At 37.2% G+C, this 27,473-nt stretch overlaps 1 protein-coding gene across 1 annotated transcript in view; it reads right to left on the reverse strand.

Annotated features, from left to right (window-relative positions):
• Positions 1–26,538, reverse strand: part of LOC140139752 (plastin-2-like) — a 73,273-nt gene extending 46,735 nt beyond the window's left edge. The window contains exon 1 of the mRNA XM_072161460.1: positions 26,342–26,538. Within this exon, the coding sequence (XP_072017561.1) occupies positions 26,342–26,401 (60 nt within the window). The 5' untranslated portion in view covers positions 26,402–26,538. The remainder of the gene's footprint in view (positions 1–26,341) is intronic.
• Between the last annotated feature and the right edge of the window lie 935 nt (positions 26,539–27,473).

Consider the following 27,473-nt stretch of genomic DNA (forward strand, 5'->3'; position numbering starts at 1 on the left):
AATTGACATAGATGATAGAATTTACTGGTACATTGGGCATTTATACAAATGGGGATGATTCCCAGGGATGATTTTTCTTATTTCTAAATTCAAGTACTAGCCCCTCCCTGGGTATAAGCCCACACTCATTTTGAAGTGAAATCTGCCATCTAGGGGGGTGGGCTTATACCCGAGTGGTTACGGTATTTACTTGAATTTTTACCTCAATTGGGAGGTATACTAACTCGCAAAGCATGAAATATTTGCGCGTATACAAGTCCACAAGTCATTGGAATGAATTCGCGCGACATTTTCATCCTTGCAAATATTTCTTTTTTTCTGTAGCCTACACACATTTTAAAAACATTTTGTGAAAATTAAATTTTCAAATTGCAAAGATTTCGTACTGCAAAAATATTGTGCTTTACAGTGGTATCCTTAATATGTTCATTATCAGAGAAACTGAAAGGTTTTCAAATTTATCAGCGCTATTACTGGCCTATTTTCACACAACTACATACACATCCAGGAAGTGCTATACATTGTACATTTTGCAATATAGAGAGTAGGATCTCACACATGACAATCTCTAGGGCACAGTTCCTTAACCTCAGTATACTTCTACATTCAAGAATGACCTTTTGATGGATTGGGTACAAAAACTCATCTTTCACAACTTGGGGTCAAAATGTGACCTTTGGTTGTTAAGTTGGGGTCATTGGGCTATGCCATGGGTATGAGGTCATTATAGTGAGAGAAAAAGACAGGAAGCAAATGGCACAAATGAAAGCAGATAGAGCACTCTGATGATATGAATGCTTTGCTGTGCTTAGTTGTTTGGCTTAATTAGGAGAGAATTCAGGTAATCAGAATGAAAATAAGAAATATATAAAAGGATGATTGCCAGTCATAGTAGAGTACAAGTACACATGTTATATTGTACCCATAATGCCTTTTACTATGTATGACTGTATTAAATGTCCATGAAATAGTAAAGTATACATACATTGTACCAGTGTACCCATAGTGCCTTTTGCAGTTTGCTACATGTATGTATAGGACTATTAAATGTCCTTACAATATTGAATCTGAATTTGTGGAGTAAACTATACAACAACATCACACCCTTCTGTAAACACAAACCCTAAACCTAAAACATAGGATGCAGATGTTCACTTAACTCAAATTACTATGTTTACAGGTATGTATCATGTTTTAAGGAAAGACCTCTGAGCTCCGAGAGAACCCTGATCCCAAGAGCTTTAAGACCCCTGATTTTGATCATTTCAGATAAAAGACCCCAAATTGCTCATTCCTTTTATCTTTTTTCCAATAATGACCCTTGATTTTGACAGGTTGCAGCTCGAAAGACCCCCCTTTTATCACTACGCAAATCAACTCCAAAAGATCCGCAGGGAGCATGCACACCAAAAATGATGATGCCCCCACCCCTGTCAAAATCGATGTATACATTGTCATGTACATACCTGGATAACTCTGGCCTTGATTTGTTGTGATATGAGCAATGCATCCTGGGATTACTAATCATCTTCAAGAACAAATTACAAAGACTTAATCCTCATCAGCTAAGCTGACTGTCTGTTATATTACAGCTCCCATGCATGATGAACCATTTTTTCCAAGGTTTTATTTGAAAATTGTGCAGAATCTACACTTAAATTTGACTTTATAATACTGACATTGACTTTTTGTTTTTGTTTTTTTAGGGGGGGGGGGGATTACGATTCGTAAGAAGGTATTCAATTGATACGACGTTACTCATGACAGAGTCATCACACATGACCGAGTCATCATCAATTTTTAAAATAAAATTCTGTCCTCCATAAGGTACCATGGAGCAATTCGCATGATAATACAATAAAACAGGTGATAGGTACAAGTATCAGGGGCGGATCCAGGAATTTTCAATAGAGGGGGCGCCGAGCCACCGCCACCGCCGCCGCGGCTCGGCACCCACACAAAGTCAGGTGCCACTCTGCAAAAATACACAGGCGCCGATCTGCACAAAATAGAGGGGGCGCGCGCCGCGTGCGCCCCCCTCTAAATCCGCCACTGAGTATGTGGAATCGATCTAGAGATGTGTCCATCTGTCATCTTAACCCTAACCCGCCTGAATACTACAAAATACTACTTGATATATGCGCTGTTCGTGCATGCATCCCACGTGGTGTGATGACGCAATCGCCCTAAGTGATAATATAGGCACAGTTTCGCTGGCCAGCGAAGCCCAAGACCCGTGGCAAAGTGTCGCCGACCGAGTGCTTGGCATGCGAGGGTCTCGGGTTCGAATCCCACCCAGAGCAAACAACTTCTTTCCTTCTTTTCTCTCTTTATTCTTTCCTTCTTTCCCTTCCCGTCGCCGAAAAGCCCTTAGGTGGTTAGGGTTAGGTTACCACTATCGAAACTCAGTATAGGCTTCCTTAACCCTAACCCGCCTGAATACTACAAAATACTACTTGATATATGCGCTGTTCGTGCATGCATCCCACGTGGTGTGATGACGCAATCGCCCTAAGTGATATATAGGCACGGTTTCGCTGGCCAGCGAAGCCCAAAACCCGTGGCAAAGTGTCGCCGACCGAGTGCTTGGCATGCGAGGGGTCTCGGGTTCGAATCCCACCCAGAGCAAACAACTTCTTTCCTTCTTTTCTCTCTCTTTATTCTTTCCTTCTTTCCATTCCCGTCGCCGAAAAGCCCTTAGGGGGTTAGGGTTAAGTTATCTTAGAACTGTCCTCCAACATGGCTGCCATTTCAATTGTTATGGGTTGGTTTATTGCATACAGTCTATTGGGAACCACACGTATGAAGCGTGAGGGTCCAAAATATCATCACAGTTTAAACCATGAGCTCCCTACCCAGAATGAAGAGACCAACACCATGGATGGTAAAGGCCCTACTCATTTTTGATTTTACAAGTTCTAAATTAGTGCCACTCAAAAAGCCTAAATTTGGTAAAAAGGTAAAAAGCACATAAATTTACAAAAAAAGTCGCAAATGGGCCAATATAGAAAAATAATATTAAAGCAGAATACTAGACATTTGGGGCTTTAAAAAAAACCTGGATTCAAGTTAGACTTCACTGGGGAGGGATGCTGATGATGTCGTAACAGCAAAGTGCAGCGCACTGAGGGGTTAATGTGTAATGCCTCAAGAATCGGCCCCATAGGCCATATCCATCAGTTTGATGAGCAAATCTTCCCTAAATGTTGCTCTTACCAAAATCAAGATGCCAAAGCATATCCTCAATTACATGTTTGCCCTATAATAGTCCATCAACATTGATTACAACTGGGATATTGGTAGCGGTAATCATGGTAATACCCCGATAGTGGTACAGTGTGCAATCATGATCAATCAAGGCATGTAATTAAGGACTCAATACTCAAGAGTTTCTGACTGTCATCATGGTAAATTACAAGTCAGGCCTATATGGGTATGTACATATTGTCATATTTTGATGACTATTTTTAAAAAGGAGTATTGCGTGAACCTGGCATCCTCTTTTTTTTTTTTTTTTTCCTATATCCATGATAAAAGCTTATTCCCAAAATTTCAGTGGATTCCGATTTTGCATAGTTATCCATGATTATGTGTATTACTCTGCACTGCTCCATAGGCCATTGTGTCAAATTATGTTCTAGTATATCAGAACGTAATTCAATTTGACGATATCTTGTAAGTAAGCTAGTAAGCTAGTAACATATATTAATATAGGGTGTTCCCACTACATTGTATGCAGTCTGGCCCCACCAAAAATATGTACATAAACAATAACATAATGCAGCCAGAGGTTTCCAGTGGTATAAAAATTTCCGACTTTTTTTTGAGAAAAGTGGGTGAAAAGGGCATGGATCACAAAATGCCCCTTTAAATATTTTGAGCCAATTTACAATAACTGTTGCAGAGTGCACACATGGATTTTACCCCGCGGGGGGTACTCAGTACAAATGACCATACGGGGACGTGCCGCAAATATGGGTAGCATTTTCAGCCTTTTGGTATATCAATGACCCCTTTTTCAAAGCCTATTTTGGTATGGTCCTTTTTTCAAAATTTGCTCAATTTTTTCGGAAAATAGCCTAATTTTTCCTTTTAAATCTAGCCAAAATTGTCAAAATTTTCCCAAAATTTTGGGAAAATTTGTAAAAACTAAGACAAATTGGGTTAAATTCGGCCGAAAATTTTGACTTTTGGTATATCAATGGGTCCAAATTCCTTGAAAAATTGGGATATTTATGGGTCCCCCCCCAAAATCTCACCAGCACGTCCCTACCAAAACCAAACTTGAGTACCCCCGGATTTTACCACAGATTCTCAATGTGTGATTTTGCTGATCAAGTAATTTTGTACAAGCAACGTACATGTATCATACATGCATATAAACAAGTATGCCCTAATCAATACCCAGGTGGTTCCCAGTCACATAAAGATTCACATCATCATCAGCACACCCAGTGCAGCATCAGCAGGAAATTGATACCAGCCATTTATTTACATCAGACAATAAAGCACAGATTTTGTTCAATCTCATTTTCCAATGTCAACATCTTGTAGCTCACCATCGCCATGCCAACCCAATGCAATGACTGCCATGTTGGATGAGGATGAATGGACCATTACTATCAGTTGAATGTAAGAAGGTTGTAAGTGCATTTAAGGTGATACTACACCCCCTGATAAATTTTGTGACTAATTTAGCATTTTTCTTTTTTTAAAATAACTACACACTGGTAACAAAAGTTATGTATATTATATGGACAAGGAATCCAATTACTTCACTGAAATTTCAGTGATTCAAGACAAGTGGTTATTTATGGGATGTTTTAGAAATGAGGTACATTCTAGTGGTACCTCTTTCCTTATCCTAAATAACGTACCCCTTATCTTGAGTCACTGAAATTCCAGTGTAGTAACTGGATTCCTTGCCCCTATAATAATAACTTTTTTTACCAGTGTGCTATTATTTTTTGAGAAAAATGCATTCAACTGGTTGGTCATCAGATACAAAATGTATGTACATACATGTAGTAATCCACTGAGTCAACAGAAAATCGTTCCAAGTCAGTATTAGTTCTCAGAAAACAAACCTAAAGTCAATACAAAAGAAATCCCATACTACCATACCTGTCATCTGGCAAGATTCAACCATAAACCATGTTTTAAATGGTCTATGATTCAACCAATACTGAAATTTAAGTGCCGAAAAGCCTGAAGGAACATATACAGCCAATTACTCATTGTTGTTAAATGGTCCTATGACTGAGCACATGAACACCTCAAAAACAAAAGTCTTCAATTTGTGTGAGTGGTGGATAACTTTGAGCACAGTATTAATATGAACATAGTGAAAGATTGGTTGATGGGAATAGGCTAGGGACCGTTCACAAACACTTGTAAGGGGGGCCTGATGCAAAAAAAATTATCGCGAACATTTTTCAGGCCCCCCCTTTACAGACATGAAAATTATCGGTCAACCCCATAGAAAAGCATATAAACTCAATTTTCCCAGAAAAAATTGTGGTCATTTTTTTCAAAATTTTTCAGGGACCCCCTTTTTGCATCAGGCCCCCCCTTACAAGTGTTTGTGAACGGTCCCCTAGAGGGTATCACCCCCTAAAAATTATTTGTTTTTTACTCAGGGCCGTAGCAAGGTTGTAAAATGTGGGTGGCCATGACAAATGTGGGAAGTGCCAAAATACAAATATATAACCAAATTGAAATAAAGATATAAAGAAAAACATAACAAATTTCTCAAAAAGTGGGGCGGCCATGGCATCCCCGGCTGCCCTGCTTGCTACGGCCCTGTTTTTACTCTTTTTATGATGAAAAAAAAAAAATCATTTTTTTTAAATGCCGGTTGCCGTGTATAACCCTGGTACATTGTACATGTTGGATACATATGTGTACAATTGCAATGACAGATGGAACAGCACTCCAACCATAACCTTGTCTAATTTTCAATCAGAGTAATTGATTTTCATTTATCATATAACACCTGATGCATTAACAACAGCCTAGGCCTAGTATGATTGGATCAACACATTTCCATTTCTGGTTCCTCCCAGGTCCGCCACATTGCATGAATTGCTTGCACCAATACAGATTGTGAATGCATGCAACACAGTGTTTACATAAAACACTATAATTGACTTATTTTTGCCACAACAAACCAAAGGAATTAAAAAAATAATAATTTAATATAAAGTTAAGTTTGCAAATTGCTATAAATATAAGACAGATCTATAAAAAAAATTGCATAAAACTAAAATTAATTGTTATTTTTAAAATTAATGTTATGTTTTACCAGAACACTGTATAAAATTATGTATTAAATTTAGAATACAATGAATACAAATGCATCAAATTGATACCATATATTATGTCTCTTTAATGATCAGTGTACAATTGCACACACATTAAGCTTAATCACTGCATTACTGGCATTTGACATTCTTGTCTGAGCTTTTATTAACAGATGCCAGTATAGTTTATGTATGTACCAGTAACATCAAAAGCTTTATCACCATAATTATATTTTAAATACTGCAATGCTGTCAAAGAGAATGTTTATACCCAGTTGTATCTAAATGGTCAGTGGTTCCCAGAGGCATAGCCAGCACTTTTTAAGATTTTCACTAAAATCAAAGAATCCATATGTATAATGATCTGCAACACAATCCATGTTAAAAGAATATAGAAAATAGACCATCATAAAAAATTGCAATAAAAATAAGTAAGAATTTTAAAATATCTTTAAATACCGGTATTGCAAATTACAAACATTTTGTGGAGAAAATTAAAACAAAAAAATGCAAATTGTGCATTTTCCAAAACTGGCACGCGCATTTTGCTCTCAAAAATTGTGCATTTTCCCTATGCTTAGCTCCAGCCATCCCACTTTCCTTAAAGTTTAGGGTCATTTCCGCCAAGCAAAGAAAATACATTAAATTGGTCTGAGCATGATTAGTCTCAAATGAAAAGAAGCTCTGAGAATAGGTAGGTCATCAAACAATAATGAATGAGAAAGGTATGTTCAAATATGATTGCAAATTTGAGGCGTTTTGGCTTGCCATACATGTGGTATGGCGCACTACAATGTATAAAAGGCCCTAAAGTACTATGGTTTTATTTATTAAATTATTGTCAGTTTAGCTTGCCTTGCTTACTCATTTGTCTGCATTGTGTTTCTTTTTTATTTCACATTCTATAATAGGGCGTATTTATTTACATGTTTACCTAAATTGATAATGATGACGACTTCTTCACAATCCCACATCAAAACCACATTCATACAAGTAGAACACAAAAATATCCACATACATATTTTTTAATCAGGAAATAATCAATAAGGGGAAAACCAGACGAATAATTTATCCAATTGGGCTATTCCAGTTGAAATCCATACACCCCAAATTGAAGGCATGATCTTGAACTTCCACACAGGGAGTGTGTATTTCAAATTGAGTTACCCGATGGATGACTCCATTTGAAATCTACACCCCCTGTATTCACTCGGTCGGACATCCGGGACATTGTCCCCTTTGCACAAGCGCAAGCATAGCAACCAGCTCGAGAAAGGGGAACTGCACATGCGCACACTGGTTTTACAAGGCTATTTCCCCTTTGTGACGTCAGCCCGACCAAGAGAATGGGATATTAAGGTTATGTCTTCCATAAGGGGTGTATGGATTTCAATTAGAAGAGTCCAAATGTTTGTATCAAATCTCAAGTTTATCAGGTCTAAATTATAGGCCTAATCTATTCACGTCCAAGGTTCACTTAGATTGGAAATTTTTTATTTACACTTCCTTTTTGTCCATAATTGGGCATGAATTGAGGAGACCTGCCTGTACAGTGTACAGTCTATCTACAATGTATATGTTATAGATGCAACCTTTCAATCCACTCCAATGCGGATTATCCATATTCCAGATTATTCCAGATTAAATGTGCAGCAGAACACACCCCATTTTGATTTGATGCACATCTAAACTGAAGTGAATCAATTCAGATTGCTCCTATTACAATCTGGGATGTGGTTTGATGATGCAAATCTTTTGATCTGAATCCATGTGAATGTGAATCAATCTGAATTCTTAAGTATCACGATGACAGCACTCATTGTGTTATCAGATCAATAATTCTTGCCAAAAAATAATATTGTTACTTCCAATTAATTTCCTACTTCCAGAATTTTTGCTCTACTACTCAATGTGAAATTATGTAGTACACAAAAAAACCTTGTATAACCCACGACTTACATAAATGTACCGGTATTAGATTTTATTATATCAGGAACTTGAGTATTATTTTCTTGAAATAATCCCACAAACCAGTATTATTTATATCACTTGTGCAAACAGATATACCGGTATGTAGTTTGTAGATCTATCAATTTCTGAGCAAATTTCACATAAATTTGAATACAATCAAATTATTTCTGCCTGTAAGAACATGAATTTGAGTCCTAAATTTTTCTACCAGTTTCACATGCATCCTATAAACAGGACAGTACTCATGGGGTGCAACAAACTCAATGCTACTTATATTCACCTTTTTAATATACGGTACGTCCAAATTTGCCCAAAAAGGTGCAAATTCAGTCTGCAAACCTGAAGTGTAAAAGTATTCAAATAAGACCCAAGAAGATGACTTTCAGTTTCAGTGGGTAGTCAACTTATTTCATACAAAGTTCACAGTTTAAAACTGTCAACTCTCCTCCTCCTATATCCTGGCTATGAATCTGGTCAAGGTTTACTTTGAAAAAGTTGTGTAGCAATTTTAATCAAAAACATTATTTAGGCGATGTTCTTTAGCACGTTTGTTGTAAAAATTGATATACAAGCTGAAATTGATAGCAGGTTGTCCTATTAAAATGGGGAGCATTTTGCTCTGCTACAACGGGTAAATCGAACATTGGATCTGGCCATGTACTGAAGGTTAAGCATAAATTTTGTATATTTCTTTATTTTGCAGCATAAATATATGGTAAATCATGTAAGGGCAAATTATCTGCTAAATGTCTAATGACTCGCTACAGATAACACAAGTTCAGGGTGTGGATCACTGGCATTGTGTGTAGGTGGATATGACAGGAGAAGTATACATAATACATTCTATATCTGCTTCAAATTATACTAAAAATACAATGTTTTTATTCATCTTCACATCTGACCTCAGTAACCCTTGATGCTCTTTCCCGTTCCTTGACATGTACACGGATTAAGTTCCAAAACCAAGCAAAATATCAACTTTTGGTTTACAATATCCTGGTACACATACAAAGTTTATATTAATATTACTCTTCCATATGGTACATCCTAATTGGGCTATTCCAGCTTAAATTCATACACCCATGTAGAAGACATGAACACAGGGTGTGTGGATTTCAAATGGAGTCACCCATTCAGGTTACCTCATTTGATATTTACAACCTGTGTAGAAGATTAAGGTTGTGTCTTCCACAGGATGTATGGATTTCAACTGGAATAGCCAGTTTCAAATATGAATTTTGGAATGTTATATGCAGTTTTGCGGGAAAATTTGGAACAATTTCGGATACTGTATAGCAGGGTTGTAGCACGCTGGCGCTGCCCGGCCCGGCACTCGGCACCAAAAAAAAAAAAATTTGTTTTTAATTTTTTTTAATAAATGATTTTTTTGCCACCTGGCATAGAAATTGGCCTAGCTACAACCCTGCTGTATAGTGTATAGGCCTACTACATGTAGGCCACTTTGCCAAGAATCTAAGTCCTAGATAATTGACTTTTACTTTCTTATCGTTTTAAAAAGCAGCACCAACTTACAACATTTTTATAGGCTGTAAAGTCACACACATAAGAACAAAGTTTTGCAGTTTTAAACCTATTTTTTTACTTTCAACAAAAAATCCACTAATCCATTGGTCATAAAACTCTAGACTAATCGCTATTAGAGATCTACAACTCATTAATTAATTTCTTGTTCGTTCACTCAGACGATTAACAACATATCAATGTGAACTTTTGACTTTTCCGACGTACTTTGTAATTTGTCACTTTACCAAACAAGCTTTCTAATTTTAACTGCCTAATTAAATGCTCTCCAACTGTGATAAGGCACATTGAACAATTAGTCAAATAATTTCTTGCAATAATTTACTGTGAAGCTCACATGCTTATAATAATGGGTGCATTGTCAGCAGTTGTGTACATGGGTGTGTGTTTGTAAACGCAGGCAAACGAGGACACAAACCTGAATTACAAATTCATCCGTGGACACTCGTCAACTGTCAGACCTAGAAATCTGGGACAGTACGCTCGCAATCCGAGGATTTTGCAAGAATCATTGATTGGCGCAAATTTAGGATTGCTACGATTTACGTATCTACCTCTCGCTGCTCAAAATATTACTAATAATTACAAAATACTGCCCTCTATCTTAGTCACCGAATCAAATATGGCGATCGTATCTTCCACGTCTTATTACACAACCAAATGGCTGTTTTTACTGTTTAAAAATGCCCCTCAAATCAGTTTTATTGTACAATGATTGATGTTTTACGAGAATCTTTGCAGGAATGGATCTGTGTCCGACATCGCATTTCTAGACCTGGCATGTTATGTCCTCAGTTCTATTCTCCCACCAGCATTTATTGCAAACCATGTAAAAATCCATGCCTTGTTTGCTGCTATAGAGTCAGTCCCCAGTTGGATTGTAAAACTTCAAAAGTATCCACAGTTTGGAGCTTAGTTTTGGGTGTACAAAGTCCTATTTTAAACTAGATCCAAGTTTTAGGTCCTTGTTTCCTGACGTTTACATGTATCCCGGGGAGGGGGGGGGTACTCAGCGCAAATATGGTAGCATTTTCAGCCTTTTGGTATATCAATGACCCCTTTTTCAAAGCCTATTTTGGTATATGAATGGGTCCTTTTTCAAAATTTTCTCAATTTTTTTCGGAAAATAGCCCAATTTTTCCTTAATCTAGCCAAAATTGTCAAAATTTTCCAAAATTTTGGGAAAATTTGTAAAAACTAAGACAATTTGGGTTAAATTCGGCCGAAAATTTTGACTTTTGGTGTATCAATGGGTCCAAATTTCTTGAAAAATTGGTATATTTATGGGACCACTTTCAAATTCTCAGCGGCACGTCCCTACCAAAACCAAACTTGAGTACCCCCCCCCCCACGGGACATGTATGTACAGTTGTAGGGGGTGCGGAAGAGCTGTATTGGGATGGGGTGAGTTTGTTTATAAATTTTGTAATGTCCTAGAGCTTTGCCATTTATTCATTAGCTATGATTCTGGGTTCAACTGATATTGTTCATTCCTAAACCAGGAATTTCCGTGTACAATTTGTCAACAAACAATTAAATAAATATACTGTCAGTGACTGTTTCCTTGAACATTTCAGTTCAGGCATGAAAACTTTCATTGTTAAACATGTTTTACTCCAGGGTTTTATTTGTACTTTGTATTTAAAATCAATTCTCTTCTCAATAACATTTATGAAATATGTGGGGATCACTTTAGTAACATTCCACATTGTTCTCATTGTGCAAACTATTTATTTGGTATTACCTTGGAATTTTAAGCACACTGATTTCAGTGATTTAAACTTCAAACCAATGTGCTGTTGATGGTCACACACAATACCTGGCATACACCAATGTGTCAGAGTATGAAGGTGTCAAAGCATTAAAAACATGCTTTTCAAGGAAGCACATACAGCCATATGACGATAAGGAAGGAAGATTGGACTGCACATTTTCATTTCATGAGAGTTGACCTGATTCAAAAACTACCTGTCTGCCTAGTTCCAAGAAAGAAGCAGGGTGTCAAGCCAGCCCTGGGAAAAATACCGTATTTCGTCAAATAGTCGCCCCCTTCAAATAAACGCCCCCACCACTTTTTTCAACCAAGATGTTTCAAAAATGCTGATATTTCCATGCTATCTTGTGTAGTAAGCTTACCAAGTTGCTCACATGGTCGATAATAGCGTCACTTTTTGCGAAAATCTGAATTGGAAACCCGGAAGTGAACCAGAAGTCAGTGTTTCTAGTTCACAGTTCGTCATTTTAGTGTGAGTTTTAAGTTTACCTAATGATTTTAACGTGAATTACTGTTCTAAAATTGACCTTGAATAAACGCCCCCTTTGGGAAAATGTAATGCCCCCAGGGGCGTTTATTTGACGAAATACGGTAGGACAAATGATTGGACAGTGAAAGTCAAAATTGGGCATCTGAGACCAGTAACTATAGTCCCAATAATAGATACTTTGAATTTTGCATTGGGCATCACTTCAGATTGGTGGCAAAAATAGAAGCCAGTAAAATTTACCCCGACCTGCTGAAAATGTATGACAATTGCACGCAAAGCACACAGAAATTTTATATCAAATTCACTTGTTAAACTGAAAAAAAACCATGTTAATTTCCTAAATTTAGAAGAAAAAAAAATTGTAGGACATATGTAACAGGAAAATATAGTGACTTAGTGAAAGTTCCAAAATGTAGGGAAAATAGGCAGTCAGCCTTGCCTGACATGCCTTTTGTTAATTGGGCCTGGAATGCCTTAGTTTAATGACTTGGTATGACATTTAAAATGTGTTCACTCAAGCAAATCCAGTCTAAACAGTGTTTTTGTTCAAAGGAGTGGAAGTTCTTAGTCATCCAATAGTTGTACTTGTAAACAGAATTTTGGAAATAAATCTAATACTGCAACTTACTGCAACTTTGCTACATTGTGTATGGGACCACCAGGTAACTGACAAACCTGGAAATAAGCAGACTGGAACCAGGAGCAATTTGTTTTCGAACATTGCTCCTGGTTCACTGGGATTTTACATGCACCAGGCACAATATTTGAAGAAACAGGAGCAATTTTCGAATAGTAGATCCTTTTCTGCACATATACATGTAATATAGCATTCCCGCACTACTGCATCAAGTGCAAAAACTGGAAACAGGAGCAATTTTCTAAAATAAATTGCTTTGGTTCATGTGAATTATACAAGAACCAGGAGAAATTGGTGGCTTTACAAGGGCAAATTTGCTCCCTGTGCCCACTTATTTCCAGGCTTGGTAACTGACCCGCTGGATTGGTCACAAGATAGATGGCTAGGTACCGTACGTGTTGATGGCCGGGACCCATGCATAAGATTTAGTAAAAGCGTAGGCCCCATCTCTTGGTTGCTCAATGCACTCCCATATGACTTCTTTCATGCCTTTTATCTCCTACATGTATGCCATTGTTCCTCCTGATCCAGAATAACGACTTACTCATCGATCACATGACCAGTCCAGCAGGTCAGCTGTCTGATGAAGCATGGTGCTTCCAGATGCAACGTAGCAAAGTTGCAAAAAGTATGATCCAGTATAAGATTTATATCCAAAATTCAGTGTTTTGTACAACATGCACAAACTATAAATAATACTGATTTTACTTAAATTTAAACTGCACAATTTGTAAAAAAAAGTTGAACCCTGTTCTTTGGATCATTAACATGATATACCTACACTATACGTTATGCACACCATAAAGGGCATTCTTTACATGATAATTTGGAACTTGAAATGACAAAAACAGTTTACAGAATTCAATGATATTATGACATACTTCTTGAAAAAATGGTAAATTACGAGTGCTCACAATTTGAAAAGCAGTTTCAAGACAATTGAAATTCTAAACATTTTGACCACACCCACCTACAAAATACATGTATGGATAGTTTAAACATGATGTTTTGTCATCCTAAACCAGAAACAGTCAGTACATTTATTTTTGAAGATGAAAACGACACGCACTGCTGTGACAACAGCTGCGTCATTTAAGATCCGATTACGTTGAAAGTGAAAACTACTGCTGGGTTTGGAGTGAACTGGTTATCAATTGTGTTATGAATTTGCTAATTTTGGGAGAAGTTGATGCTTTAGGAAATAGTTTCAGGTACTCACAGGAAGTATGGCGTAGTATCTAGTGATAATAAGTGGTGATCTGGACACTAAGTATTTTAAATTCATCAATTGAGATTTTAAGGGTTGACTAAGTATTATTGGTCGAGGCATCCAAAAAGATCGATTTTCATTATCTAAATCAATATATTATTGAAAAATAACACCTTGATAATACTTTGAAAACTTGCTTGATGAGTTATGTACGTGTTACCAAAGTGATATTGTTTCAGCCCTCTTTACAACATAACTCAAGAAGCACAGGACCTACAAAATTATACTGTTAATTATAATTATTTGAATTCTTCAACATGCTCGCTATGAAATGATCAATGCATTTTTTGCCAAAGCTCACTACCATTCGCAAGATGCTGGGAGAGACCAAATCGCAACAGTTTAAAATAGTTGCTAACCTTAAAGTTAGAGTCTATCAATCATGCCTGCAGCCAGGAATTATTTTGGGGAGGGGCAGACTTTGTAAGAGTGGATTTATTTCAGCACATATTTGAAAAAGTGGTCTTTTTTGGGGGGGTACAGACTTTCTGTGCAAAATTTGGTTGATTTTTTGGAGGATCTTGTGTTATCTTAGGCCAATTTTGGTGATTTCGAGCAGAATTTAAGGGATGGGAAAGATATTTGAGGGAATTTTTTGGACCTTGATGTCTGGTATATGTACAAAATGCAGAGCAAACTGAAAATAGAAAAACTTACATGTATCATGGAAAGAATGCACATTTGTTCTGCACTATGACACACATGTTCCAAAAGGCAACATAGGGTTTTAGATAGTACGCTTTATGTACACTGCATTGTCAATCATTGCCTTTTGTACTTGACATGGACTTCGAATATCTAGATCTGGCACTTGTGTTATCTACCTAAAAATACAACAAAGTGTAAGAAGGTCCTATTCGCAATAGCTGCCCAGTGTTATATTCATTTAGATGTGTACAATATAGAATGCTGAAATTGTCAAATTATGTCTATACAGCAGCTATTCTGGAACTAACCCATCAAACTGATTTTTTTTTTTCATATTTGATGTGTATGTTTATTTTATCTCTTGGATTCTGGGAGAAAAGGATCTTATCTGCATTTCCAAAATGTACATAATTATGGAAAATAATATTTCCTGCACTGATCATTAAATTATGCAATTGGTGAAGTGCACGATGAAATATTAAAACTTTAAAGTAGGCCTACTTGGGACAAATCTACCCTCTCACAACTACTTGGGACAAATCTACCCTCTCAAAGCTCTTTTCGCCAGCCCATAGGGCTGGTACCTAATTCTGAGATGGGGTTTGTGTACACTAAAGATTAGCTAAGATTATAGCCTTCTTTTATTGGTATGAATTATTTTTTTTAATTCTCGTGGTGGAAATGTTTTTGATGTCTGCTAATTCGATTTGCAAGGGAAATAAAGTATGTTTTGCCGTTTCAACGAACGAAAACGATTGAGTATTGCCAAAGTTATGTTTGAATTAATTATGACTTAAAAAGTTATCATAGGTTAGGCCTACACATGTATATAAACATAAACTTGTTCAGCAATCAGCATATCAAAAAAATGACATGGTCAAAGTAAAGCGGGGGAATGATCACCAGGTCATATCAGTGGACTACTGAGCATAGCATGATGTTTGGTTGCCTGTGAGTGCATAATTGATATGTTGATAACAGATCTAATAATGTTGTAGAATCAAAATCTTCATTATATGGACCACATTGAAGTCAAAGTAATTATCTATCCTATCCTGTATCGTTTTATGGATAAAATTGACTCAAAATGTTATTGATGATATTATTGCTATCTTTTACATCAGTTTCGTCTTTTCAACGGGAAAAATCCGATTGAAAATAAAGTTTTTAGGGGCTAGCTATAATATTGAACAATATATCCCATATTTTGACATGCACTTATAGAAAATAAATAAATTATTGTCTTACTTTATCAATTATAAATACTGTAAAATGACACATAACTAAAGTGAGGCCAATTTCTATCATTTTTATTTGATTCATATTAAAATTACATTCAACAAAATGATTGAAGACTGAGAAAACACACAATGCAGACTATTACAGAATGGAGTAGGTTAGATGCCATGTCCATAGCTTTGCAGGAGTTTCGGACTAACAATCAACACATTCAAAAAATACAGTTTAAAAGTGAAGATTGTAGGTCGTGCGCCATGAATTGGGGGCCAAATGCGTTACATACTAAAAAATTGAACAATTTGCATGTTTTTGTACTTAGACTGATCTAATTCATAAACTGTTCATCAAAACCCTATAAAATTATATCACTGTAAAGCTTAGGGTACCAGGAATACACATGTACAAACAATTAGTCAATATACAGGGTGCCACAAATGTCATATAGGGTGGAAAAGTTAAATTTTGGTTCAAAAAGTAGACAATTTTGTTCCTCTCTTATTTACTAGCAAAAATTCCTGTTCTGCTGAAACCTTTTTAGATGTGCTAATAACATTGTAGGTTTCCAAAAAAAGCAAACTTGTAAGGATGAGTTATGTTGCCCAACTGAGATACAGGGTGTTCAAAAGTCGCACATAATTTTTATGATTTTTATTACAGAATCGGTCAAAACTTTTTTTCCTTCATGACCTACACAAAAACCAATGGCATATTTGAATTCCTCATCAAGTTTCCATCCAAAAAATGTCAACATTTACAGCAGTAGGGTAACTCCTTCAAGAAATATGACCTTTGGAACATTTCGGAGCATAAATGAATACTTAACACAGTAACGTATAGGAAAAGCCTAGAACCCATGACACAGAATGCAGCACACTTGCAACAAATTAACTTAGCTTGGAGTAAAACTGGTCACATTTCAAACTAGACATACCAAAACAATGGTACATAATCCATCTCAATACCTTACTGGGTTATGAAGTTACAGTAAAAAATATATTTGTGAGGCGCTAAAAATCAACATTCCCTATACTTTAACACATGCCTCAACCGTAGGATCCTCAACCGTAGGATCCTCCACCCCTGACTTCACATCACTTGAACTGCAATATCTCAAGAAGTAAATAAAGTGTGATGTTCTTTCTTTCCACAATTTGAGCTAGATAAATAAGCAACAAAATGAGACCAAAACTAGTTCAGTACCCCTCTCCATTCTTGAGATCTAGGACAAAACGTCCTGAATAAAATGAAAAAATGTAACGCCTCCACCTTTTCCAATACCCCAATTCATGACGCACGACCTGTAGTGAATGATCAGTCCTTTATCATGTGCTTGCCACTATCTACTTTATAGTAAACTATACATTGCGAAATAATATAAAATTATTTTAAAATGCATGTAAGTTGAGTTAACATAGCGAATTAAGAGCCAGTCTCCCTTATTATGTACATGAATAAGGGGGGTTGTGATACAAAAAAAAATAGAATTGTCTCTAAAATATAATTTTGGTACATATTAGCACCAACAACTCACATGTAAAATATGAGCGTGTACAGCGCCCTCGTTCAGCTTAAAAAAATTCTTGAAATTTCAGCCTCTCTGAGCCTTACTTGCAAATGGTAAACTTTGGAGGTGCATAACATAAATGCGCCATCATCATCCCAACCTGCATTTTGCATTTTTTTAAAGTACCAAATGGTTACATTACAAAAACCAAGAAAAAAAATTGGGATCTTGATGGCGCACAAAATCAGCAAATCCAATGATTTGATGAAAAGCGCCCTCGTGCAAACTTCAAAGCATCATAACAGGCTGCGCCATCAAGATCCCAAGTCCGAACAAGTTTGAAATTAAAGACCTCCATGGCAAGTTTCATTTTCAGTAAAAAATATTTGGGATTTCGTTGGCGCACCGAGTTAACAGAGGTCAAAGGTCAAAATTTCCTATTTTCGCACATATTTGCATGCCTGTATTATTGCGCCAACGTCACCTGACTCTCCGAATAGCATTTCATCAAAGAAGAGGTAATTCTCTGCAAGAACTGAAAAAATTAGCTTGGGATCTCTTGATCTTCATATTTTTCTGATTTTTTGAAAATGGACTTAGCCTCATTTTGGAGGTCAATTTGACCTCTTTTTCCCACTCGCTGCACAATGTGGGCTTTTTACTGCATCACAAAAAGATGCGCCAACAAGATCCCAATTTGATTAGTCATCGTCTAGCTTCTTTGGCGACCAGTAGATAAAACACAAGCAACAGCTAATTGGGATCATGTGGGCGCACTAATATAAAAGAGGTCAAAGGTCAAGCTTTGTGCCAAAGTGATGCATATTTGCCTATGTGCAGCACGAAAGTGGAACTTTGCCCCGCCATAAAATTGTGCGCCAACAAGATCCCATCTTACTTTTTGGATGATTGGATAAAGGGGCTTATGTATAACTGATAACAAGTAAAAAAAAGTGGGATCATGTGGGCACACTAATTCAATAGAGGTCAAAGTTCATACTTTGTGCCGAATTGGCATTATTTTGCCTATGTGCAGCACAAAAGTGGAACTTTGACCCATAATAAAAATGTGCGCTAACAAGATCCCATCTTACTTTTTGGATGATTGGATAAAGGGGCTTATGTAAAACCGATAAAAACAAAAAAGAAAAGTGGGATCATGTGGGCGCACTAATTCAATAGAGGTCAAAGTTCATACTTTGTGACGAATTTTTTTTTCAATGGGGATCACCAGACATGTCTCATAGAAACTTGTGTGAGTGCATTTCAGATGATGCTGATTCCATCATGGTAGTTGGTGAGAGTAAAAAAAATTTTTGTCAAAATACTTGGTCATATTTTGCAAAATTTGAGTGAAAGGTTGCTGAATTCGCAACTTTAGGCTAAAAATCGGTTAATTTTGTATGAAGTATGAACTTTGACCTCTATTGATTTAGTGCGCCCACATGATCCCACTTTTTTTTTACTTGTTATCAGCTATACATAAGCCCCTTTATCCAATCATCCAAAAAGTAAGATGGGATCTTGTTGCGCACATTTTATTATGGTCAAAGTTCTACTTTTGTGCTGCACATAGGCAAAGTAATGCCAATTCGGCACAAAGTATGAACTTTGACCTCTATTGAATTAGTGTGCCCACATGATCCCACTTTTTTTTTACTTGTTATCAGTTATACATAAGCCCCTTTATCCAATCATCCAAAAAGTAAGATGGGATCTTGTTGGCGCACAATTTTATTGCGGGTCAAAGTTCCACTTTCGTGCTGCACATAGACAAAATATGCATCACTTCGGCACAAAGCTTGACCTTTGACCTCTTTTATATTAGTGCGCCCACATGATCCCAATTAGCTGTTGCTTGTTTTTTGTCTACTGGTCGCCAAAGAAGCTAGACGATGAAAAATAAAATTGGGATCTTGTTGGCGCATCTTTTTGTGATGCAGTAAAAAGCCCACATTGTGCAGAAAGTGGGAAAAAGAGGTCAAATTGACCTCCAAAATGAGGCTAAGTCCATTTTCAAAAAATCAGAAAAATATGAAGATCAAGAGATCCCAAGCTAATTTTTTCAGTTCTTGCAGAGAATTACCTCTTCTTTGATGAAATCCTATTCGGAGAGTCAGGTGACGTTGGCGCCGTTTAATAATACAGGCGTGCAAAAATGTGCTAAAATAGGAAATTTTGACCTTTGACCTCTGTTAACTCGGTGCGCCAACTAAATCCCAAAAAATTTTTGCTGAAAAATGAAACTTGCCATGGAGGTCTTTAATTTCAAACTTGTTCGGACTTGGGATCTTGATGGCGCAGCCCGTTATGATGCTTTGAAGTTTGCACTAGGGCGCTTTTCATCGTATCATTGGATTTGCTGATTTTGGGCGCCATCAAGATCCCAATTTTTTTTTTCTTGGTTTTTGTAATGTAACCATTTGGTACTTTAAAAAAATGCAAAATGCAGGTTGGGATGATGATGGTGCACGATGTTATGCACCTCCAAAGTTTACCATTTGCAAGTAAGGCTCAGAGAGGCTGAAATTTCAAGAATTTTTTCAAGTTGAACGAGGGCGCTGTGCACGCCATATTTTACATGTGAGTTGTTGGTGCTAATATGTACCAAAATTATTTTTAGAGACAATTTATTTTTTTTTGTATCGCAAACTGCACATAATAAGGGAGATTGGCTCTAACTAACAACTGCAGTGTATTTCTTGATTTTAATAATAAGCATGGGTAAAAAGCAGTAAAGACAAAAATACAGAACAATTTGGAGTAATGAATTAAAGAGTTGACAGGAGTTATAGGAGTTAATGTTGTTGCTGTTTCAGTGTGCATGTTCTCACCATTGATGGTTTGGTGAACTGTCATGTAACATGGATGTAAGCGTGATCCTAAAAAATGCCTTTCACGGTGACCCAAACTATTTACAAGACCTCTTCTGCATTGAGGCTGGCCTTCCCTTTTAAAGGGAATTTTTATTCAATTCCTGACACCCCAATGGAATAGCATGAAGTTTGCAGAGATAAAATGGCTAAATTTTCCCCAAAATGAGCTTCAAGTTCAAATTTGAGTTCCACACACAATTTCATAGGAATTTTAAACATTTGCGCCAAAAACATTTTGTTATCCTCAAACTCCACTCCAGTCCCGAACTCCAAAAGCCTGTATTTGTGAAATCTAGTGCAATTCTCAGCAAATTAATTTCCGCAATTTTCATTCAAAATTTACCCAGAAAATATTAATGTTTTTGGAGATATCATCAAATTTTTTTCCAATTGGTAACCTTACCCACACGCTTTATATTTCGCTCACACGTTTTTTAGAAACCCACCCTTTACACAGTGGTGCCGGACAAACAGTGGTGGATCTGTGGCTTCATAGCTAGTGCTCCCACCATGTACATCAGTCTTGAGCATGTATTATGTGTACAGTAGTCCCCTAAGTGAAAATCTTGCATATTTTGCAATTTGTTGCCAAAATTGACCATATTCTTGACAAATTCAGTAAAATAGTGCAATTTTGGCATCTGAGTGGTAGGTTCCAGTGCTAAAGTTACAGTTGAGTGATGGGCTCCAAAACTGAGTGATAGGCTCTTCCGCCCAACACCGCCCATTGTAGCTACAACTCACACTGAGGACTTAACACCCAGCCACTTCCTATTCGGATCTGCAGCCCTTACCTCATCAAAGTTCTCCCGAAGCTCTCCTCTCTGTTCATCTGTGATCTGTATTCTCGGCTGCCTCGGCATTTTGATTTTTATCCCACAATCTATAAAATCTCCCTTAAAATCAGTGTGTCTGCCCGTTATACCCGTTGATCATGCAGTAATGAATTGAACAGCCACCCTACAGTAGTGAAGGCATGTACAATGTAGCATCGCACATTGATCAAGCACCGCCCACAAGTGTTCCTAGACAATTTTACATATCACATATTTCGTTGAGATACATCTGTTCCAAGTCCAGTGACACCTCATACACTATGAACCACAATGGCCTCATCCCAATGGCATAGTCCAATAACCTCAATTAAACAATCATAGTGCAACATTTGACCTCAAGATGCAGAGTATGAGTTTTTGTACCATTTCCAAAGGTCATTCAATGAATGTACCAATGTATTGGGGTTCAAGAACTGTGCACTAATAGATGAGCATGGTTTGGATCCTAGTGATATTTGCCTGGGTATGATTGGGTCTCTATTTACTGGAGGGGCATGAAAAGTAACACTATGTACATTGTACAGCTGTTATTGATTTTTTCGAAGTAAAATGCTATCACCTATTTTATTGCATCCAAAGGTCCAGGGATATTAATTAATGAGGCATCACTCACTATGGACTACAATAGCCTCATCCCAATGGCATAGTTCAATACCGTCAATTTACCAATCATAGTACAAAATTCGACATCAAGTTGCGGAGTATGAGTTTTGTACCCAAATTGTCAAAGGTCATTCAATGAATGTGTAAATGTATTGGGGTTCAAGAACTGTGCCCTGATAGATGGGCATGTTGTGGATCCTAGTGACTGGAGCTGGAATAGATAACGTAATGTATGTAAATGTGACCTTCATTTGAAGTTACTACAGTTTGTTTGACTTTGATATTTTAATGCAATAGTTTTCCATATTTTCAAAACAGGTTAATCTTGGGATCAGGGACCTTTGATTAATGATTGGAGTAAGTGGTTGTAATGTTTACTTGCGATGGAATGAGGGCTGAGGGCGTACATACTTGATGAAGTTAAGTACAGGCCCTGTTAACACTGGTTAGGTATAAAACAATAACATTCGAGTTGAAAAGAGAGAACTTAGATTGAATGAAAGGAAGATTGAAAGAACAGCAAAATTGAGCAAAAGAAAGAAATGAGCAAAAGAAAGATCAAAAAGAAAGAAAGAAAGAAAGAAAGAAAGAAAGAAAGAAAGAAAGAAAGAAAGAAAGAAAGAAAGAAAGAAAGAAAGAAAGAAAGAAAGAAAGAAAGAAAGAAGGAAGGAAAGAAAGAAAGAAGGAAGGAAGGAAGGAAGGAAGGAAGGAAAGAAGGAAGGAAAGAAAAAAAGAAAGAAAGAAAGAAAGTAAAGGTGAAAGTTTGTATTTCCCAATCCAATTAATTTACACTATTTTATCAAAAATAAATTAAAGGGGAAATTCAATTAAATGGGTGGGTTTGGGGGTTGAAATTTTCTTGTTGGACTAAACTGAAAACCTGACATCCTATTAACAACAGGGGTCGAAATGTAACATTTTGCTTGGTGCATGCAAGGAAAAACTGCAGTAGTACATAACCCTGGCATTTTTGGGTAATTTTGTACCCGGGTACCCGCCGCAATTTTCGGGCGGGTAACCGGGTACCCGAAATTGCAAAAAAAAATGCCAGGATCATTCATGGTTGACCTAAAAAAAAAAAAAAAAAAAAAAAAAAAATTCAAGATATTTTGTTATTTTTAATATGAAAATTGATAATTTGTATTCATGTCATAGTCTATAATGATTTCAAAATGTATTGAATTTGAATTTCGGGTACCCGGGGAGGGTATTTCCTACCCGGGTAATGTAATCTCGGGCGGGTACCCGTTTACCCGACCGAAAATGCCAGCCTTAAAGTACATGTAACTTTTATTTTCTAAATCGACCCCCCCCTGCCTAAAATTAACAACATACCATACTTGGTAGTTGGTACAGTCTATCAAAGTTTTGATCTTTTGGAATTTGTGTTTTCCCACTATTTTACAAAAGAGTTTTAGGTCAAGAAAATGAATGAAATTATTATTCATTTTCTTGACCTAAAGATACTAAATAAAATAGTTTAGGGTAGGGCATTGTATTTTTAGCCAGTCCAAATATCTGGAATTTTACCATGAGGGTAGATTAATGACTAGACACGGGATGACTGTGGGCACCATATGCAAATTGATTATGGTGACCTTCCTGTGCAGATAGTGTTTACATTTTGCAAATCAGGATAGAGCGATTGCCCGGGGGGGGGGGGGTCACTCACTACTTGACTTGCTACGCACCCGTGTCCATGAAAAACGTCTAAAAGGGTGTGTTTTCACCACACAGCGGCGTCGACGTCTTTTTGAAAAAGGGGTACTTTTTCAGAAGGCATCGCCATTTAGGGGTCCTTTTTCAGCCAAATCCTTAGACGTTTAGGGTTAGTAATATTATTGTTTGAGTGAGTTTGCACTAATTTGATAAAAATCACCACTTTTTAATTAATTGATTCTTGTTACTTTTGTGCATCTTTTCTTCAGTATCTATATGTCTGCAACATCAAAAAGACACCATGACCTTGGGTATCAAATTAGCTCATTTGATTTCCCTGTTTACGCCACTTGGGTATCAATATAGATATTTCCAAGTTGACGCCATTTAGGGTATGGTTTTTGCATGTGCTACGCCATTTAGGGTAGGATTTTGCATGTGTTTCGCCATTATGGGGTGCAATTTGTTTATGTGAAAATTCGCCATTAGGGGTGCATTTCAGAGGTGTTCGGACGCGGGTGGGAGGCACTTTTGTGTGAGAGTGACCCCCCCCCCCCGGGCGATTGCCGAATAGGGTGCAACTCTACTATTCTTATTACAAGACTGCCCTACCCCAATCCTAAATTCTAACCCTATTACTCCGTAAACGAGGACTGGACTCAAGTCTAGCAAGTTGCACCCTATTTGGTAATTGTACCATCAGGATTTAGATTCCTTGCAGTGCATAGATATATTTGTGCTACAACCTTCCCAACAAGCTACCTTGCCTAGTCAACTGGACAGGCCTTTTTTTAGTTTGTGTCATTAAAATATGCCAGGCAAACCCTAATTTTAAACACATTTGCTAGTCAGCCAAATTCGCCTAGAACACAATACATATTTACATAGAAATTTAAAAGAACAGGTAGGTCAAGGAAACTTACATAAATGTTGTCTAGATACTTCACTTGACCCAAATATATGATTTTTTATGGTGATGAGACACTCGCACATGGAATTTTAGAGGGATTTTGATAGCAGTTCCACATAGAAAAGCTGCTACAGTAAAACCTCATTATAACGAAATCGGATACAAGAAAAACCCTGTTATAAAGAAGTATTTTTCCAGAACCAAGATACAAAATTCTTTTGTTATTTATTGTTTTTACAACCCTGATATCACGAAATTTGGATATAAAGAACTAGTTTCTCTGTCCCTGACAACTTCGTTATAATGAGTTTCCACTGTATCATCATGAGACTAAGATCTAGAAACCCCGGCTAGAAACACCACCGAAATGCGAAAATTGTTAGCTGAATCTTTTAGATGAAAGTCAATCTTTGACAAGATGTAACTTTGCTACAGAAAGTGCTATGAGATATGACAAAAAGGTTTTCAATTTTGGCTTTCTTTACTCAGGGGCTTTAATTTGATAAAATGATGCAGTTTGATTGCAAATTTGAATTCACCTGGCATACCTATAAAATACATGTTTGCCGAGTGCATTTTCACCCCTAGCATACATGTATGTTTCCGGTGCTTGAGACTTAATAATGGACATGGTCACACCCCGGTGGGTTCAGTCTTCACTGACAATGTGTACGCATGATGGTTCCAATTAGGGGTACTGTTCAAGAAATGTCCGAGGAATTTTCAAGGACAAAATTGTTCGCGATTGTCCAAATTAGGGGTGTTTTGGAGCAAAATTGTCCTTGAAATGAAAAATAGGGTATATTTCTAGGACTTTCGTCCGTGTTTTACCGCTACAGTTTTCGTTATTGTCCTCATTTCCGGTGAAATAGGGGTAAAAATTCAAAAGCGTCCTTAAATGGTAAAAATAGGGGTATTTATTTCGAAAAAATGTCCTCGATTCCTCGTGATAAGGAGGCGAAATGAAAATGCATCCTCAAAATGATAAAAATAGGGGAGGTATTTGGGGGCAAATTGTCCTTGATTTTTGCGCAAAATAGGGGTAAAATTGCTGCAAATGTCCTCGATTCCCCGTGAAATAGGGGTCATTTTCAAATCCTGGAACGGTCATACGTCCTACCTTTAAATACAAACTGAACCCACCGGGGGTCACACATTAATACCCTCTCTCCCTCCCCTGTGACCAGTACCCCCTGATATTATACAGCGAAATGTACAAGAACAAATTAAAGTTTGGACGTCCTGTCAGCTAGACCAAAAATGCTGCACTGCGCAGGTCAGCAACCAATCACACCGCGCCGTTGTCCTGACATCAGATGCAATTGCAAATTAATCTTTTTAATTTGGTCTTTGATCATGTTGATTAAATTTATAGTCTGGAGCAAATGGATCCAATTTGATTTGGTTTCACTGACACTGGATCAGATCATATTATCATAGCATATAGTGGATGGAATTTGGAATCAAAATAAAATGCCAAATTCTTTTTTAGGCATAGTTCTTGCCGTGGCGTAGAGAGCAAGACTGCGTGCAAGCACAGAGCGAAATTGTTCAAAATAATGTGCTGGACAGTTTCAAATACTGATTTCAGTAGAATTGAGAAGTGTAACTTTTTAAGCTTATTTGCAAAAACCTGATTCTAAACACTAAAAAACCCACACAGCATGCACAGATAGTATAAAATAATCTCTATATTATATAGACCACTTAAAGTCAAGAGTCCATCCTCACTATAATAAAATGCAGAAAACCTTTTACGAGCGCGACTACCGTGATGTTGCAAATTCGGCGCTAACAACGCGTACGGCGCACAGTTCATTCATAAATTTCCACTCGGCAACAACAGATCGCCTCAGCAGCCAATCAGAGACAAGTGCGTGCAACCCAGTAAATACGCGATGTATCCTTACAATACGCGCTCGTCTAAGGCTACAACAACATAAAACCTTGAACATGTGAACACACTTCACTACCCGGAAGTGCTAACACATACAACAATGGTAAATTATCTAAATATACTGAGATTGTAAACCCCGGGCTTTACACCCAGCCACTTCCTACTCGGATCTTCAGTCCTTACCTCTTCAAAGCTTTCCTTAAGCTCCGCTCTCTGTTCATCTGTGATCTGTGGTCCCGACATTTTGATTTTTAGCCCAGAATCTGTAGAATCCCCCTTAAAATCAGCGTTTTCGGCCCTTGTTCTTGTTGATCATGCAGTAATGAGTTGAAAAGCCACCCTCAGTAGTGACGGCATGTATCGTCAATCATCGATCGAGCTCCGCCCGCTAGTGTTGCTAGACATTTTAAGATGTTGCTCTAAAATTGTTTTATTTTCTTTAAAAAGGCCTTTAAATGTATATTAATCAATATGATGGTTTATTATTAGTGCTTTGCATTTAATGTAATCTTCATTAGAAGTTGCTACGATTCGATATTTACGTGTTTGACTTTCATTTTAATGCAATAATTTTCCATGTTTTCAAAACAGATCAATTAGGGATCAGGGACCTTCTTTGATGATAAATGATCGGAACAAGTGGTTGTAGGAACTTTTTACTACGAATGAGGGCGTAGATCTGTACTGAAGAAGTTGAGCACCAGGGCATGTTTGAACACAGGTTGAACAGGAATTTAAGTTTAAGGCTGAGTGGGCCTAGTCATATAAACTAAAAGAGAAACTTGAAAGAAAGAAAGAAAGAAAGAAAGGATGATGAGTCATGAGTGATGTTGAAAGAAAGAAAGGTTGAAAGAAAGATATTGAATAGTTGACAGAAAGGTCCGAGCCCCAGGTGAGAATTGGACAAAATTGGTTGAATTTTGTACAAACCCGCAATACACTTGAGCTAGTTCTGGTTCTGGTTAGGCCTATATACGGTACTTCTCAACGCTGCCTACGAAAACAGGCGAGAAGGGTCAGTATGAGATAAATTTAGTTGAGACTTTTACTTGTCAAACTCACAAAAACGGGCCCCTAGGGCCTATAGATCTTCGAACCACACTTGGCTAGGCAAGGGCCCAGTAAAAAAAATCCGGAGTAATTAGGGTAATTACTAAATGTCTCATTTATGACAAACCATCACGATATGAAGAGCTCAGTTAGTTGCAATGAGCCCTTTACATCCACCTCTGGCTAAAATTGAGTTATTGGCATGACATTATAGTGTGGGTAAAAATACACATATATTTCCCGTTTGGAAAAAGGGAATTTCCGG

Source organism: Amphiura filiformis, chromosome 18 (genome assembly GCF_039555335.1).
Source record: "Amphiura filiformis chromosome 18, Afil_fr2py, whole genome shotgun sequence".
Classification (NCBI taxonomy): domain Eukaryota; kingdom Metazoa; phylum Echinodermata; class Ophiuroidea; order Amphilepidida; family Amphiuridae; genus Amphiura; species Amphiura filiformis.